The 16,010-nt window shown below is 43.6% G+C and overlaps 1 protein-coding gene and 1 long non-coding RNA gene across 2 annotated transcripts in view; one reads left to right on the forward strand and one right to left on the reverse strand.

Moving 5' to 3' along the window:
* ANKRD33B (ankyrin repeat domain 33B) overlaps positions 1-10,083 on the forward strand; it is a 44,542-nt gene extending 34,459 nt beyond the window's left edge. Inside the window, exons 3-4 of the mRNA XM_066186157.1 lie at positions 34-174; positions 6,930-10,083. Coding sequence (XP_066042254.1) covers positions 34-174; positions 6,930-7,780 — 992 coding nt within the window. The 3' untranslated portion in view covers positions 7,781-10,083. The remainder of the gene's footprint in view (positions 1-33; positions 175-6,929) is intronic.
* LOC136302557 (uncharacterized) lies at positions 3,724-6,116 on the reverse strand. Its single transcript, XR_010724086.1, has 3 exons — positions 6,050-6,116; positions 5,727-5,794; positions 3,724-5,156 (listed from the first exon to the last, which is right to left on the reverse strand). It is a non-coding gene; the product is annotated as an uncharacterized lncRNA (long non-coding RNA).
* Positions 10,084-16,010: the final 5,927 nt, after the last annotated feature.

Below are 16,010 nucleotides of genomic sequence, written 5' to 3' on the forward strand. Positions count from 1 at the left end.
TGACATTTTCTCTGCTTTTTTGTTTCTTTAAAGGGCACATAACCATTACAAACTATCTGTTGAACTATTTTCCTGGGCTTGATATTGAGAAGAGGAATGCGTTTGGCTTCACGGCGCTGATGAAATCTGCGATGCAGGGCCGAACGGAATGTGTGAAAGCCTTGATGATGGCAGGTATGCAAAGGGCTTTTCTTCTTCTTTGTCACCATCTAACAATTGCCAAGAAAAAAGATTGGCTCTTGGGGATGTTTTCTCTGAGTACTGTGGTACAGCAATCCCTGGAAATGGGTGCAGCTTTGAAATAAGCCATAGTCAAGGCAGTGAGGGCACGTGTTGCAGGAGCACTCAGTTTGCTTGTATGAACTCACCCAGGAGGTCTCCTAGAGCTCTGAGGATGAGATTGATTGTCTCCGGAAGAATCTAGGGAGTAGGATCATCAAAATTTGTAGAACAGGGGTTAAAAAAAATCCATGACACAGGTGGGAAAGACGTGCAGGTTGCTTGCAGCCAATCTCTGTGTGTGACAGACACTGCAAGGGTGGGACCACAGCCAAACCTTCCTTTCTGCCTTGAACTGTGGTGGGGACTGGAAAGCTTTGGGGGCTCCAGCTTCTGTCATCAGTATTGGGTGTAGGGGCCACATCCCTCCAGGGAACACTGGTGAGAAATTTGGTGACTTACTTTTTTTTTTAATGCCTCTACAACTCCGAGTTTGGTTTCCAGGTTTTGGGGCAACAGGGCACCACCAGGTCTGTGACTGCTGCACGGGGGGAGCTGTGGCACAGGTAGTGAGCAGGTCTCTCTCTGCCCACCTGTCTCTCTTCACATCTGAGAACAGGAATGAGGTTTCTTGCTCTTGGCTCTTGTCTGCCGTTGAATCTCCAGGTGTATTGCATTGCAAGGTGAATGGGTCCTGGAGAGGAAAATCAGAAGGCCCCTTGATGGGCAACAGCCTCTACAAGAGCAGCATAACATACTAACATACAGCATCTTTCAGCCACAATATTGTATGGGCGTTTTTTTTATGAAGTAAATGGTATATGAACTGTTAAATAATATTTAAATAACTAGTTTATATTAGTATATATTATTGTTTTTCAATTGCAAATATATGACACAAATTAAATATTGTGGAAATAATAACAAATGGTGTGGCTATTGTTACTGTCTAGATCAAGAGTCCTACAGGGCTATTTCATTGAGAGAGATCTTGAATAAGGGTTTCATTTCAGGGATTTTACTGTCACAAGAGTCTAACCCCTCATAATCAGTGTATTTTAAGTTGCATGATTTTATCAAGCATAGTGATATTACTATCCTTCATTTCTTAACATCCAGTTTCTAGACATTGACATGACACAGAAAACGTGATGTGGTAACTGGTGTGCTATTTTCTGCTAGGTTCTGTAGCCTCTTACTCTGGAATAAAGGCTTAGGAATTGGATCATTCATTTTAAATTTTTATGACAAAAAATTATGAAACTACTGTCAGAGCTCGAACACTGCCAGAAACAGATTCACTTTCTGGACTCACACATACTTCATGCAGATGCTAGTTCAGAATTTTCCAGTGAGTGTTATAAATCATCATTTAAAATGAAACTTCAATCCTATGATCTTCTGACTTGTCAAATTGGCCTTATGGTGTCATGACTATTATTCATGACTAGATCTGGGGGAAGCTCGTTATTTTTGTTTGGGTCGCTAGAAGCTGTTTCACAACCTTTCAGCTATGTAAATAACTCAGTACTTGTTATTCTGATTCTTATCCTAAAAGTATCATTATCAAAATTCACTGCAGTGGTTGCTGCCTCTGGCCTCTGAATAGCCACTTCTTGTTTCCGTGTTTCATAATGAAAAGAGAATATTGGGGAGAGCAAACCTTTAGGCAGCCAGAAAATGGCTTTTTTAGCCTCCATCTTGAGTTTGCCTACAGAAGGTTTTATCAGCCTGTTCTGCATCAGAGATAGTGAGAATACCAAAGATCACCCACCAGCTAAAGATCTGGCGAATTAATATAATTTTGATGTTCTAAATTGCAGTTTCAGTGAGTACTTTGCAGTTCCTCACATTTTCAGCTCAAAGTAGGGGCCACAAAGGAAGTGTGGTAAATTGCCTGCACCCATTTTAATATCTAAGTATTTTTTAGCATTGCACAGTCTGGTGAAATGGAGGGAGGGAAGGAGGGGAATTCTCATTCAGAATGGATTTAGAAGTAGTTTGGGACTCAAGGGACACCAAGTGGGTGCTGACAATGAAGTACTAGTGAGCTGAAGAAGGTAAAAGATGTTATTTAAAGATTTGGTAAAAAAATCAGTTTCACAAAACAGCAAAATTTGCTACTAAGATGTAAAAATGCATGGCAACATAGAGGGGAAACACCCATAATCAGCTGCGGGTCTACTTGCACAGCTACAAAGCAGTTACGTGTGGTTAGAAAAGAGTTACAGCCAGGATGTTTTTAAGCCCAGTGTCTGTTCAATGGCTTGGGTAAGACCTCTGCTGATGTCCAGCTACTTACGGCAATGCAGCAGGCCAGCAAAGCAAAATAACTCACCTTCCTAGCTGCTTTAGCATGGATTCAGCACAGTCAGATGGGGAAAGAGGTAACAGCAATGTGTAACAGATGGTCGGAGCTGGATTGCCAAAGTGACTGCTCTTTCTGAAATTTGAGTTCATGGAGGGGGGCCAAGGTCAATCACTACAAGATTAGGGCACTCTGAGACACTTGGCCATAATGTTGCTGTTTCAGAGGGGCTCTTTGGAACATGTGAATGTACTGTTTGTGAGAGCACAGCGGGCGCAGGGGGGCCTGGTCTCCCATCGGCAATTTGTCACAGGCTGCCACGCTGCCAGCGCTGCGCTGCTGCCAGCGCTCATCAGGAGAGCCGGCCAGAAATCCTGGTTGGTATTCACGTGTCGAGCCCTGCTGTGATCTCCAGTGCTGCTCTAGTAACGCTGTCGGAGTGGCCCTGGATCTGGAGACTGAGCTTTAAACATCAGCCATGAAACGGGCTGGTAACAGACGCCTGAGCCTCCTCAGCCCCTGTCTTTAAATCCAAGATGCCAGTTCTGCATCTCTAAAGGATGTGAAGTCTTAATAAAATAGGGTATTTATATCCTAAAGGAGCGTGTGTATTCAAATTATTGTGCTGAAAATGATCTTGAAGGAAACTTCAAGGAAAAGCAAGGCAAGTGGCAAGTGCAGCGTTCCTGAAAGAAAACTTGTACGTTGTAATTACACTCAAATGACAATTAGTTCAATAAGACTGCTATCACATTTACAAAGGGACATGACCACTCATGTGTATTCCAGATAAGGCATTCTGCTGAATGACAAGTTTGTTCAGGAATGTCTCCTGATTTGTGCAGAAAATCAATAAAACTATGGTAAATCATGACTTAGAAGAGATTTTGTGATACAAGGTACAAAGTCACCATCGATTTCTGTTGAAAGGTTGGGATTTCAATACTCTGTAGTATTGTTTTCTGAGATAGAATTTCCAAAACACCTGGGGACCCATCTGTCAGAAAGAATGGGCTTCTCCTCAAAGGGAGGTGAGCCAAGTGTGACAGCAAGGCCTCAGCACCAGCCTCATCAACAAAGGAGCTCCTTTAAGGAATGTGGCAGGGCTGGTGACAATAACCTGGATCAGGCAGCTCTGCAGCCATTGCCAGGCAAATCCATCATGACAAGGGCAAGTTCATTAAGACAAGGTAGGTCTGAGGTCAAACAAGAAATTAAGTCTGTGGGTCAGGGTCCGGACCAGCAGGGCACAGGACTGGAGCTGAGTGCAGCCCTCAAGCAAAGGTGGGGAGCCCCCAGTGAGCACTTTCTCACTCTCTTCTTTTTGAACTACTCTGCTCCAAATTCTCACAGCTGTACCATATCAGAACTGGGATGACTTTTTCTTGAAGATAATGGTAAGCAGCTGTCTATACCTCTTGTTTGTTTACAAGCTGAGAATTAAATTTTGTATTTGAAAACAATTCCTTTAGCTGCTGTTCTTCCTGTATTAATTCCTTGCCTGTTACGGGTACACCAAGAAAACAATTTTCACATAATTTGCCACAGTCACAGTCGGCTCTTTTGGGAAGGAGTTTAGATTCAGGCAAGTGTTAAGAAGGGACCAGGGAAAGAAGCTAGCCTAAGATGAAAGAGATTCGAAGATAGGAAGTTTGGGTAGGGAGGTTCAAGAACAGGTTAATGAAGCAGGAGGGCATGTGTTGGTATGTCTTTTTCCCTCCCCTCACTGATTTATATGTAATTTCTGCAGTCATGAACTTCATCAAACCCTTCTGCCTCTGAGATCTTGCAATCCTTGCTTTAAATCCATAGGTTGTGAACTCTTTGATTTGATTGACTCTTCCTCTTCTTTGGCTCTTTTCTGCCTTCCTGTCCAGGGCCCATGCTCGACTCTCTGCAGTGCCCTGGTGCTCTCTGAGTCCTTTCTGCCAACTTCACTTAAATTACACTTCAGCTGTGTTCAGCAATTTTTCTTAGGGTGTCTCTTTCCACATCCATTCTTGTTCTGTGTCTCCAGCATCCTCTCTTTAGGGATTTTCTCAGAGACTTAGAAATTAACTTAATAGACCTAAAGTTGAGGTTTATCACTGTCTTTGTGCTCTCTTTTTGCCTTTATTTTCCTGTAATGATAAAACACGTTTTGTTGGAAAGGTTATACTGAGCCCATCACAAACTGGTTTGTGGCTGCTTTTCCTTTTATCAAGTTCTCCTTATTCTAGTTTGAAGTGCTGTCTCCAAGGTAATCCATCCAGAAAAAAATTACCATGGTGTTCTCTGGTCTTTTCCTCAGATCTCTGGGCATCTCCTTCTTGCAAAGCATCTCTTCTTGCAAAGACTGTCACTTTTGTGACAGGATCTGTGTAGGTCAGTTTTGTGTTGGCTGTTTGAAAATGGCCCTTCATCTGGTAAAGAAGCTCTTCAATAAATCAAATGTTCTTTGTATGCCAGCTTTAAACACTTTGAAGAAACCCAGAAATTATCTGCAGGGCCAGAGATATGAGTAAACCATGACTGAATGTTGCAGAGCTCAGTATGTTGACAGCAGCTGGGCAAAGTTCCAGTGCCTGTCCCAGGGAACGTGGTGCAGATCTGCTGAACAGTCTGCAGACTGGAGCGTGCAAAGCTCCCTCTGAGATCAGTCAAAGTTCAAAGGCAGAATATAAACCAAAGGATTTTCAGCTTAAGAACCTGTCTGCCTGACCCCAGAGAGTATTCCCTCATCCTACTATTGATTTCATTCATTCACCTTCATACCCACACACCGTAAAACATCAAGATGTGTGTGCCCAGAATCACTTGGATGCAAAGCACAGGATATGGTGCCAATTGTCAAGTCCTTGACACATCTCTGAGATTCTTTTTAATTGGTGCCATCAAGCCAGTTTTTGGACAGGTCTTTTGTATCCTTTAGCATTCACCAGCTGTAATCTGCTGGGTATTTGCAACAGTGTCCTGCTAACTTCAGCTTGCAAAACCACTTGCTGCTGCTCATTGTTCTGCAGCAGTTCTTCCACAGGTGCACTTTGAATTGAGCTTCCAGTGTCCTTTACAGAGCTCTTCTCTGTAAGCAGGACTGGGCACATGCCACCCTCATTAACAAATGTCTACACTCCCACTCTAATATTATGGGAAGACTTCCCTGCAATTTTCTGGTTGCCAAGGAATGTGGATACAGTACTAAAGAAGTTTTAAAGGATACCATAGGGCAGACTAGTATGCCTGCCTCTCCTGTCACTCTTGTATTCTCTCTTCAAGCATCCAAGTCCCCTGGAGGAGAATAGTGAAAACAAAAAGTGAAGAACACGTATAGAAAAAAAAGAGTGAAGAACAAGGGCAAAAGCCTAAGTGTGGGGTCTTATAGGAAGAATGAGAGATCAAAAGGAATGCAAAGATGGAAAAGGATGCAGAAATTTATGAAAAGAAAAAAAAAGAATGGTGATGGGAACAGATGTCAGAATTGGAGAGATAAAGATCATACACTGGGAATAAGAAGAGGATAGGCCACTAGAAATAATTTCCTACCAGGACACAACACTTCAGATGTCTAACCCACTGCTTTGTAGCCTGTATCCCAGCTGCCTCTTATGGCTGGTCCACTTGGCAATAACAGTGTTTTGGCTAACAATTACTTCATTTCCCTAGGGTTGGTAATCTCAGGTAAATGAGAACAGCTGCTCTGGGCTCAAACTGAAGGTCCATCTCACCCATTATCCACTCTTTGACATTTATGGAAGCTTTCCTTATATTTGATCACCCTTGTTATCAACTTCTCATCATTTCCTAATTCTACTGAGTCCTTTCGGACATAAGAGAGCATGAATTGGACATTTGCTTTTTTTCTCTATTTCTGCTTTTATACTTCCTACTTTTTCCATTGTTAATGCTTTTAAAGAAATTAATTACATTTTATTTGCTGTTTTTACCCCTAGAGAGCAGTGAGTGGATATTTTCATGGAATTTATCATCATTAGCCAAAGACCTTTCTTCCAAATGGAAATAACCAGTACAAAGTCCACTATTCTTTATGGGGAAGGATTTCTGTGTGGAGAATTGTTTCTTTCCATATCTGTGACTCTTTTCTTGTGAGCTCAAGTTATGGATATTAAAATGGCAATCAAGATTAAATGCAGGTGAAATTCATTATTTCATTATTTGTAATTTTAAGAGAATTTCATATATGTAGTCTTAATGTCTTTTACCTTGTTTTAAATAAATAAGGACTTCACGAAGTCAAGAACCAGATCTGTCCTTATTGCATTTTCATTTTGACACAAATATTATTGTGTATTTTATGTGACATTTTCTTGCAGGGATCTGCCTGACTCACCTCTGATCACAGCAATAGGAATGTGGGCGGTTTAATTAATTAACTAACACTAACTGTTTTTCTTTTTCTTTTGAGGGGCAAATGTTCATGCAACTGACCCAAGCCGTGGACTGACTTCATGGGAATGGGCTTGTTTCACAGGAAGATCAGAGTCTGCCTTTGTCATGCAGAAGCTGATGGACAGGCCATGCCCAGAACAGTTTTCTGATCAATATAAACCAGAATGGCCAAAAATGAAGGAACTTCTTGCCAAGGCCGCAGAGCCAAAAAGCTGTTTGCAGAAGATTTCTGAATGCGTGAGGGCTGCTGTCTCGTTCCGGTCTTTCTATGGCCCGGAAGAGGACGGGGTCCTTGACCACATGGTGAAGGTGACAACAAGCTTGGGAAGTCCCTTCATCGCTCTGGCGTGCCGGACTGTGTGCCCAGGAAGCCCACCTTGTGTGGGAAAACGCAGACTGGCTGTGCAGGAAATCCTTAGGAAGCAGAGAGCAGAGGAGATCCGATCTCAAGACAAAGATCACGTTAGCAACTATGAGAAGCTCTTTCAGAACTCCAAAGTCACAGTGATCCCCAAGAAGAAGGAGCGTCGAGCCAGCCTGCAGCCCATCAGCATGGCCATGTCCCAAGTGAGCACAGTAGCCACGAGGAAAGCAAGCCTCCTGCCGCTCCACCTGCTTCGGCGGAGCAGCGTCCGGCCGGGATTTGTCATCCCCAAAGTCCGTGTCAGCAAGGCTCCCCCACCCACCTTCCAGCCAGAAAAGGCAAGAAGGAGGAGCAGTGCAAAGGACGACCCCTATCTGCAGATTCCCAAATGGAGATACAAGGAGCTGAAAGAGGAGCGGAGGAAGGCAGAGGAACAGGAGAAGAACAGAGCAGCAGAGGCTCAAAAGCCGAGGCAGGTGTCTCCTGCCCAGAGCAGGACCTGATTTAAGGGCAGTTGCTGAGGAGGTTCTTGAGCTGCCAGTCTTGTTATCCCAAGAAGATAACAGACTGAATGCCTTCATGCATGCCCACTGCTCATGGAGCTGGAATGCTGAGTCTTGGCCTTCAAGGAGCAGAAATACAGCAAGGGCTGTGCCACAGCTTGTCTGGTGGTGGAGCAGGAAGGTGTTTTGAGCTGGAAGACTTTCTAGGTTGACTGGTCTAAGTGGTGCAGTCCTCTGGTGGATGCCTGTTTTTCCAGCTCCTGGTGAATGACTGTGAAACAGCTTGAAAAACGTTTGAAAGGATCGTATTTTGTGTGTGTTCATTTTGTAATGAATGAAATTAAGGAGTTGTGTTTTTTGACACTAGACATTCCTCCCTTTCCTTCCTTAGGTAGACATATTGCAAAGGTTTATAGTTATAATTAAAAGTTTAAAATTTACCACAGTGTTGGTTGGCAGTGAAAATCCAGGTCCACAATTGTTTTGGATATACTAAGCACTTTATTTCTATTCCAGTTAACAGATTTTAAGTACAGGTATTAAAGCCTATGGGTCTATACAGTCTGTATGGATGCAGTTCTGAATGCTACTGTTTGGTCTGTTGAATCTAAAAAGGGCTTAATATGAAATACCTCTACAGTTGGGGTATTCACATCTTCTGCAAGTATAAATCAGGTGCAGGGACTGATTTCTTTGAAGAAACACAGAAGATGAGACAATTTTTGATTGCCACCATCACCTAAGACTTGCCTCCCCCACTAGATTTCCCTTTACCCATTATCTGTTGTCTCCTCTTTAGTCTCAGGGAATTTTTTGTCATTGCTTTTAACTGTGAAATAAGGGAGATGGTGAAGCACAGTGGATATTTTTTTTAGGTTGATATTTAAGTTCCTTTTTTAAAAAAACTCACCAGGTTTATTGTGAGCCTTTCCAGAATATAGCCAGGACAAGAATATTATGCAGCTTTCAGAGGTCCAAGCAACATTCCCAGGTGTCAAGTGCAGCCGCACGCTGTGAATACCCAGTCAGAGGTGCAGTACCAGGCAGCTCAGCCACTGCTGTGGCCAGATGTCACTGTAAGCTTTGGTACGACACCTCTGGGTGCCCAAAGATGGCAGAACCTCACCCCTCTCTCTCTACACTGGGAGAAAACCTTCCCTAGTATGGAAGTGCATCTCCAAGTGGCAGTTCCCACGGGTTTTTTGCTGCAGGTTTTTGTGCTCCACATTAAGGGATCCTCTGGTTGTACCAGCAGTCAGCCTGAACAGCAAGCCAAGCCCTGGCAAATTCTGGTAAGGAAGGGCTGTAAACCTGCTGCTTGCTGAAGAAAGACCACACTCATAGAAGTAGAGGTCCAATGCAAACAGCATAGAGCACATGCTCAGGGTAAGGTTTTACTCAGGCTTTGCACACATTTGAACTGAAATGTGCTGCAGTGTATCCTCCTGAAGGCGTTGCTGTACTGGAGCCCAGGCAGACCCCAGCTGCTGCTGCTGTCACCAGTTTGTCCCCTCAATTAAAAAGAGGGAAAACTTTTCCATCCTTTAGTGCCACAGCAAAAAGGATGGCCACAGTCTCACTGAATTTGTAATGAAACTGTGCATGTCATGGGAGAAATAAATTCGGTTGATTGAAAACTAGTGCCCAGATCAGCACTGCCATTTTCTTTCTTTGGGGTCTGACAGAGGTTAGGACAGATGTGGGAAATAAGGATTTTTCCATGCAGCCTGTTCTTTGTACTTCTGTGCTGGCCAGACTGCATTGCCATATAGCCTCCTAGGTCAGAGCTGGAAGAATTTGCACCTGCCAATACACCTGCCCAGTCCTGGGAATGTGAAGAGCATTTTAACCCACAAGTGCATCAGTGCTGTGCAATTCATAGGCACCAGTTTTGTAATGGCTTTGGGGTGACTAGAATGCAAGCTGAACTAATTTCTTTGGGAAGCAGGAAGACAATATTTTGGCTGTCTGTGGCAAAGGTTTCAGGATAGATTTCAAATTGGTACATTGGATAGAATGGTTTAACTGTTAATTTTTGTTTACTGCCAACCCAGGGTTTTGAAGATTTAGCACTCAGATTTGGTTCTGAAAAGCAACCTGTGCTGCAGCTGAGCACTTGAATTTGCACTTTCAGTACCACCTGCAAGAGACCGACAATTGACAGGTGCTCTCAGGGATTAACGTACAGTATGTTAGAATTAGGGGCTGGAAATTAGGCCTATTTTCTAATCCTTTGTACTTTACTGTGTTTATGTGCATAAATGTGATATTTCCATTAAAAGAGGCACAAGCTGTTAAACTTATTTGGCACCCTCATTCTTCATAGGGGTTTGGGGATGCTGCCTTTCACTTTCCAGTGGATCTAAAAGCCCATTCACTTTCACCAAAGGACTCATCAGCATCACCTGAAAGCAGTTTGGTTTCCCTGGAAGCAGTGATTGTGGGTTAACTTCCACTCCTCGTGAATTATTCCCTAGGAGTTAAGGAGAGCTATTACTTTTGTTTCCCATCAGGCTTTTGCTGGTCATCTTGCTGGAGAGAGAAGTCATTGCTTTGCTGGCATGTGTCCATGTTGCTCTGCTGCGGGCGGGTGGTCTCCCAGTATCCTTGGAGAGACTGTGACTCCATTTGGGGCATCTCTGTAAAGCTTTGCACTTGCTAGTTTTGGCAGTGCAGGCCACAGGTCTCCGTGTCCTCATTGCCTTCCTCCTCTGCTGCCTCACAATTCCCAGCTATCTTCCCCTCTTCATCATTGTCCTCACCCTAAAGGCTGCACCCCTCACTTGCGGTTTATCTTACCTGTCTGAAGGTTGCAGAGGGCAAAGCTCCCACAAAACACTTCCTGAAACCTGTGGCAAATGGACAACTGTGGAGGAGGAGGAGGCATGCCTGGCTTGCTTTCAGCCATCTGCCCCCTTGAGTTGTTGCTGCTGAGGAGGATTTGATTTCTGTTGGATTTCAGCACAGAGTGGTTTGATCTGATTTTTGTTGTGGATATTTTTTTCCCCAAGAGATCCATAACTATGAAATAACAGGCAATACTGGCAGCACTTCAGGTTGCTCCTGGTCACTCATGCAGCACAGTTTACCTCCTAAAAAAGAGCAGGCAAACCCTTGGCAGCACCTCCTGGCAGCTGGAGCTGGAGGGCAAAGGTGCTGCTGCAGAAAGACACTCCTCAGAGGGAAAAGGGACATTATTTAATTCCTAGGGCAGAGGGAGGTTTTCTACCTGCCTTCAGTGCCAGGCTGTAGTGTGGCATATTAGAAAAAGAGTGCCCTGGAGTGTTGTAACTGGAGCAGGGACTGTGTCTGCAGTCACAGCCATGTCTTGTCTCAGTACCCTGGGAACATCTCACCACGATGCTCCCAGGAATCTCCCAGCCCCATGGGCCAACTTAATTCTGTAGCAACTGTACTAACAGGGATTTAACAACAGTGACAGAGGAAGGTGAAAGTCCAACTGCTTCCCAACATTCTCTAAAATTATAGTGTGCTCTCATCTCTGGTGAGGAAGAGCTTCAGCATGGAGGTCCCCAGTAGCCTTCTTCCCGGAACGCACCATCTTCCCCATTACCCAATTCCAGCCACTGTGCTGGGCATCATCCAAGTAAGGGAAAAGCCCAAAAAGTATTCATAGATACCTCCAAAGGTACTACAGGCTGTCCCAGTATTAGAAAAGAAGCTTGGAAAATGAGAAGGGCCAACTCATCTTATACTGGAGAACAGGAATTTTCTTCTGTTTGGCAAATTCCTATGTACAGCTAAATATAGCATTTGTGGAAAAGCTTTGTGAACTCCGGACCCTTTTTGCTTTGGCTGTGGAGCTGCTCACCACTGGGTAGTATAAATGATATCAGCCAAATCCTTGCCGAGACTGAGAAGTGCTTTATAATGCTAAATATGCTAAATAGGGATATCCCAGACTCAGAAAACTGGATGCTCCAAATCAGTTCTCCACCTATGTCATTAAGTTATTTTTAATTATACATGGTAGTACACTTAACCATACCTATAAAACTACCTACAGGTAATACAGACACACATAAACATCATTCATATAAAATAATGAGAGACATATATAAAACATATATAGATATATACATAGATAATTTAATGTTTTAATATATATTATTAACATATATACATATGAAAAGCCTCTTACCTCATAGTGGAGGATAATGTGGAGCACTTATCTATGTTAATGATGACTGTCTATTAAAAAGCCAGTATTAAATAATTGTTCTATAAGAGGAACAAATCATTCAGGGTATATTACAGAGGCTACAAAGGGAAAACAGACCAGCTGCCTTTACACTGAACGCTATGGAGCACTTGCATGGGAAGAGGCAGGTGATATATGAAAACTGTACTTCATTGGATAATTAAAGTTATTATGCACATTAATTTTGCCTAGTCAGGTTTAAATTTGCCACTTCTCTTGGCACATTTGAATTACAATGGTTGCAGCATGCTTTTACATCTATAAAACTGTACACAGGTTTGTGGATAATTAGTGGGCCAAATGCTGCTGTTTCAGTTGTCTCTCAGGGAAACAGAAGAGGTTTGGAAAATGGGTTCAGGTGGCTCATTTTCCCTTTCCCATTGTAGCAGCTTCCCACATGAATGACAGTTTGCCTCTTTGCCCAACCCCTTCCTCCCAAACAGATAGAAAATTAACAGAAACCCGCCAGAGGCAGATGTGCAAAATCTGTGCTCGCAGGTGCCATCCTGGATGCATTCAGTGGTTTCTCACAAGGCACTGATGGAGCAGTGAGCTCCCGTAAATGTGGATCAGGAAAGGGACACAGGAACTGCTGGAACATCTCTGCTCCGTGTGTGTGCACGTGGATGTGCGTGCCAATGGGATTTTTTGCTCCTGGTGCCATAGTAACTGAAGTCAGCTCAGAGCGGTGTTAACCACGAAAGGTGCTTCCTGAGTCTCTGTGCACAGCTTTCTGCTGACAAAGGTGATAAAATATTTACTTTCACACCACATGCAGCACCAGGGAGTTAAGGTTTCCTTGTGTTTGCTGCCACTATACTGAAGCCAGCTTTTTGCAGAAGCCAGTAGTGGGGGGGTGTTCTGCATTTTTGTGTGAGAGTGTTAATGGGACACAAATCAATAAGAAAATGGGGAATTTAAGTAATGGCCCCACTAAAAGTTCTGTTCCAAATCAAGGTGAAGTGGTGTTTCAAAAGAATATACAAACATAGTTGTACTGAAAGCAGACCTGCTGTACTATCAGCTTGGCTGCTCTCCCAGGGAAGTGTAGTGCAATAGTCGTCATGCAGCATTTGCCCAGCTTCTGTGCAAGGGAAATGTGGTCTTTGACCGTCTGGTATCCTTCTCAAAAAGCTGCAGTTGCAGCCTCCTGAAGTGTATTCATATGAGTGAAATAAAACATTTGTTTGGTGAGCAATAGAACTGAACAGACCAGCCATATTAAACTCATTTTTCTTTGTTTTGGTCTCAAAAAATTTTTCAGCGAACAGAAATTCCACTAACATGTTCATAAAAATGTACTTTGTGGGTGTTTCACATGATCAGTTTCTCACCTGTGGCTTTTGAAAAATGTGGAGTTTATTCTTCGCATGATTGACTGCATTGTCCTTTTTTTTCATGTTCACAGGCACAACGAGCAGGGTTTGCCTGTCATTTCTCAGCTCTTCTGCAAGAATCTTTTTAGGCTTCTGAAGGGTTTGCAGTCCTTATGAGAATCTGCACCTGCCCTTAGCTAGGAGAAACTCTCAGGTACCACAGGCTGAGCCACCAGAACCAGGTGTTGCTGTGTGATGTCTAGGTCATGGTGACTGATGGGCAATAGTTCTGGTTGTACAGCCAAACTGCATCCCCCACATTCTAGGGTAAGCCCTTGCCCAGAAATTTTCCCACTTATGAGCCTCAAATACTTTCAATTGTTTCAGGATTTGCATGACTGACTAGGATACTGTGCTCAGAGAAAGCCAAGGAAAAAGTGCTGTGTGTCAGCTGTCCAAAGAAGAGATAGCCAGGTACTATGACAAGGTCTGGTCTGCATTTAAAAACGACACCTAAACACCACAATTGAGCTGCTTTAACTGAAAAGTGAAGCTGAACTAATTCCACAGACTCTCTTGGGCTGGTTTTAATCAGGCTGATTGATATTCACTTGACTTAACCAATCAGAACCAATTTGTGGTTAAAGAGATATAAATCATTCATCCTGAAATCAGTTCGCATGCAGTGAGCTGTGGCACCTCAGGTGTGTTGTTTCCAGTGAAGGGGGCTGCCCTGTCACATCCTTGACCTGGGGGAAGGCTCTGACCTGGGCTCTCTGCAGACCCATGCTGCTTTCCTTGCAGCTTCCATTTGTCCAAGCAGGTACTTGTTGCCCTTTCGCTCATCGCAGACGAGCTCTCTCACACACAGCAGTCAATGGCATCTCCGGGAGCCGCTCAGGGCCTCTTGCTCACCTTCGGCTAATTACCAGTGTCACTTTCATTAACACGACTCACAGCTGCCAAGGATCCTTCCCTTCACACCGGATCCTTCCCTTCACACCATGCCCAGCAGCATGCTGCAGCTTTGCTCTGTCATTTGGATTTGGGAAAATCTAAACCCCCATATGGAGCGCTGGGTAAGAGCCGCATTGTCACCATCCTCCACAGAGAACTGCTCTTTCCATCAAGTAAAACACTGGCTTAATCTTTAATTCAACACTGTCTTTTGAGGATCACAGGCCCTGTGCAGGAACAAAGTGAGCCTGACAACAGTCAGAGGCAGAAGATGAAATATTAATCCATGCTTTCGTGACATCCAGGCTGGATTAGAGTAATTCCCTGTCTGCAGGTCTCCCAAGGCTGCCTCCTACAAAACACAGTTTGTACAGAAGCCAGCTGTGGGATTTAACCACTGCAGACTAACAGCCCACCTCCCAGACTCTAAACCTGGGGCTTGTCTGGAGACCTCCGTTCCTTCTTTATCTCCAGGTGTGCTCTTCAATTGCCAGGTGCAGATCACATTCATTATTGTAGCTATTTTTAGTCACTAGAAAAAATCCCAGCTTCAGGACGTGTCAAAATAAACAAAAAGCATAAAAGCTATAAACATGGTAGGAAGATGCTGCAAATACGATAGACTATGGTTCTGGCTCTTTTTCTCCTAAGTCCATCATGCCAGAACACAGGACATATGTTATAGGATCACTCCTTTTAGGGCATTGAAAGACATTTCCTCAGGGCAAGAATCAGTTAAATTGGAAAAGCAATAAAATGAGGCCATTGTGAAGAGCTGAGTGTTGTACACCAGTCAGCTCAGATCTGAACAAAGGAAAAGCATGTGAGGTGGAATGAGAGAAAGAAATCCACCATCACAGAATGATATAGCTGAAGAAAACACTGAGGGAAGAAAACAAGTTAAAGCCAAGCTCACCATCTGGGTATTTCCAGAAGCATCAAAGATACAGCTGTTATGTGTTGACACATGTTGGATCAAGTGCAGGGCCTGTTCCAGTCAACCTTGCTTATCTCCTGTGTGCCTCAGTTTAGCTCTCAGTTGAAGAGAAATATTTTCCTCAATCCCAAATTAATTCATAAGGTCAGCTCTTGGTTATCAGGTAATGAGAGAAAAAGATGAATGGGAAGATCCATAGAAACAAGATCAAATAATGAAAACTATGTCAGTCAAACAAACAGAGAACATGTCATCTCTTGGCTTTGGAAAATCACACAAAGTTCTTGAGAGATGGCAGAGGCAGCCTCTGGGACAGCTGGGGCCAGAGTGGAGCCTGTGGCAATCCCACTGGCAGTCTTCAGATGTCAGGTGATGGTGAGGCTGGATACATCCAGGACACAGATCATCTGCTGCTCACAGCTGGAGAGTGGCTGAGCCTGCACAGCTTCTGAAGACAAAGAAAGGCAAGAGTGCTCATGCATTCCCTACAGTACAGATATATAGCATTAAAGGTGTCCTCCCTCAAAACACATTAAAAAGTATACTTCCCTCTGAGTAACAAGAAGCTTACAGTGTCCTTGGCCTGTTTTTCTCACCAAGTTATTTCCTTACATAAATGAGTATTTGCTGTATAGAAAAGAGTGTGTAGAAAGTTTAGCCTGAAATGCAAGCCTAAGAAAGTTTTGCATCATAAACCAACATCATGCCCTACTTTTCTGAAGAGTTCCAGCTTTTGAAGATTCCAGTGGGCTATTTAAGAGATTTACAAAGTTATGAAAGCAAAAGTCAGGCCCATGC

This window comes from Chamaea fasciata, unplaced genomic scaffold, assembly GCF_029207755.1.
Source record: "Chamaea fasciata isolate MVZ Bird 193981 ecotype frontalis unplaced genomic scaffold, bChaFas1.0.hap1 SCAF_1, whole genome shotgun sequence".
NCBI lineage: Eukaryota > Metazoa > Chordata > Aves > Passeriformes > Sylviidae > Chamaea > Chamaea fasciata.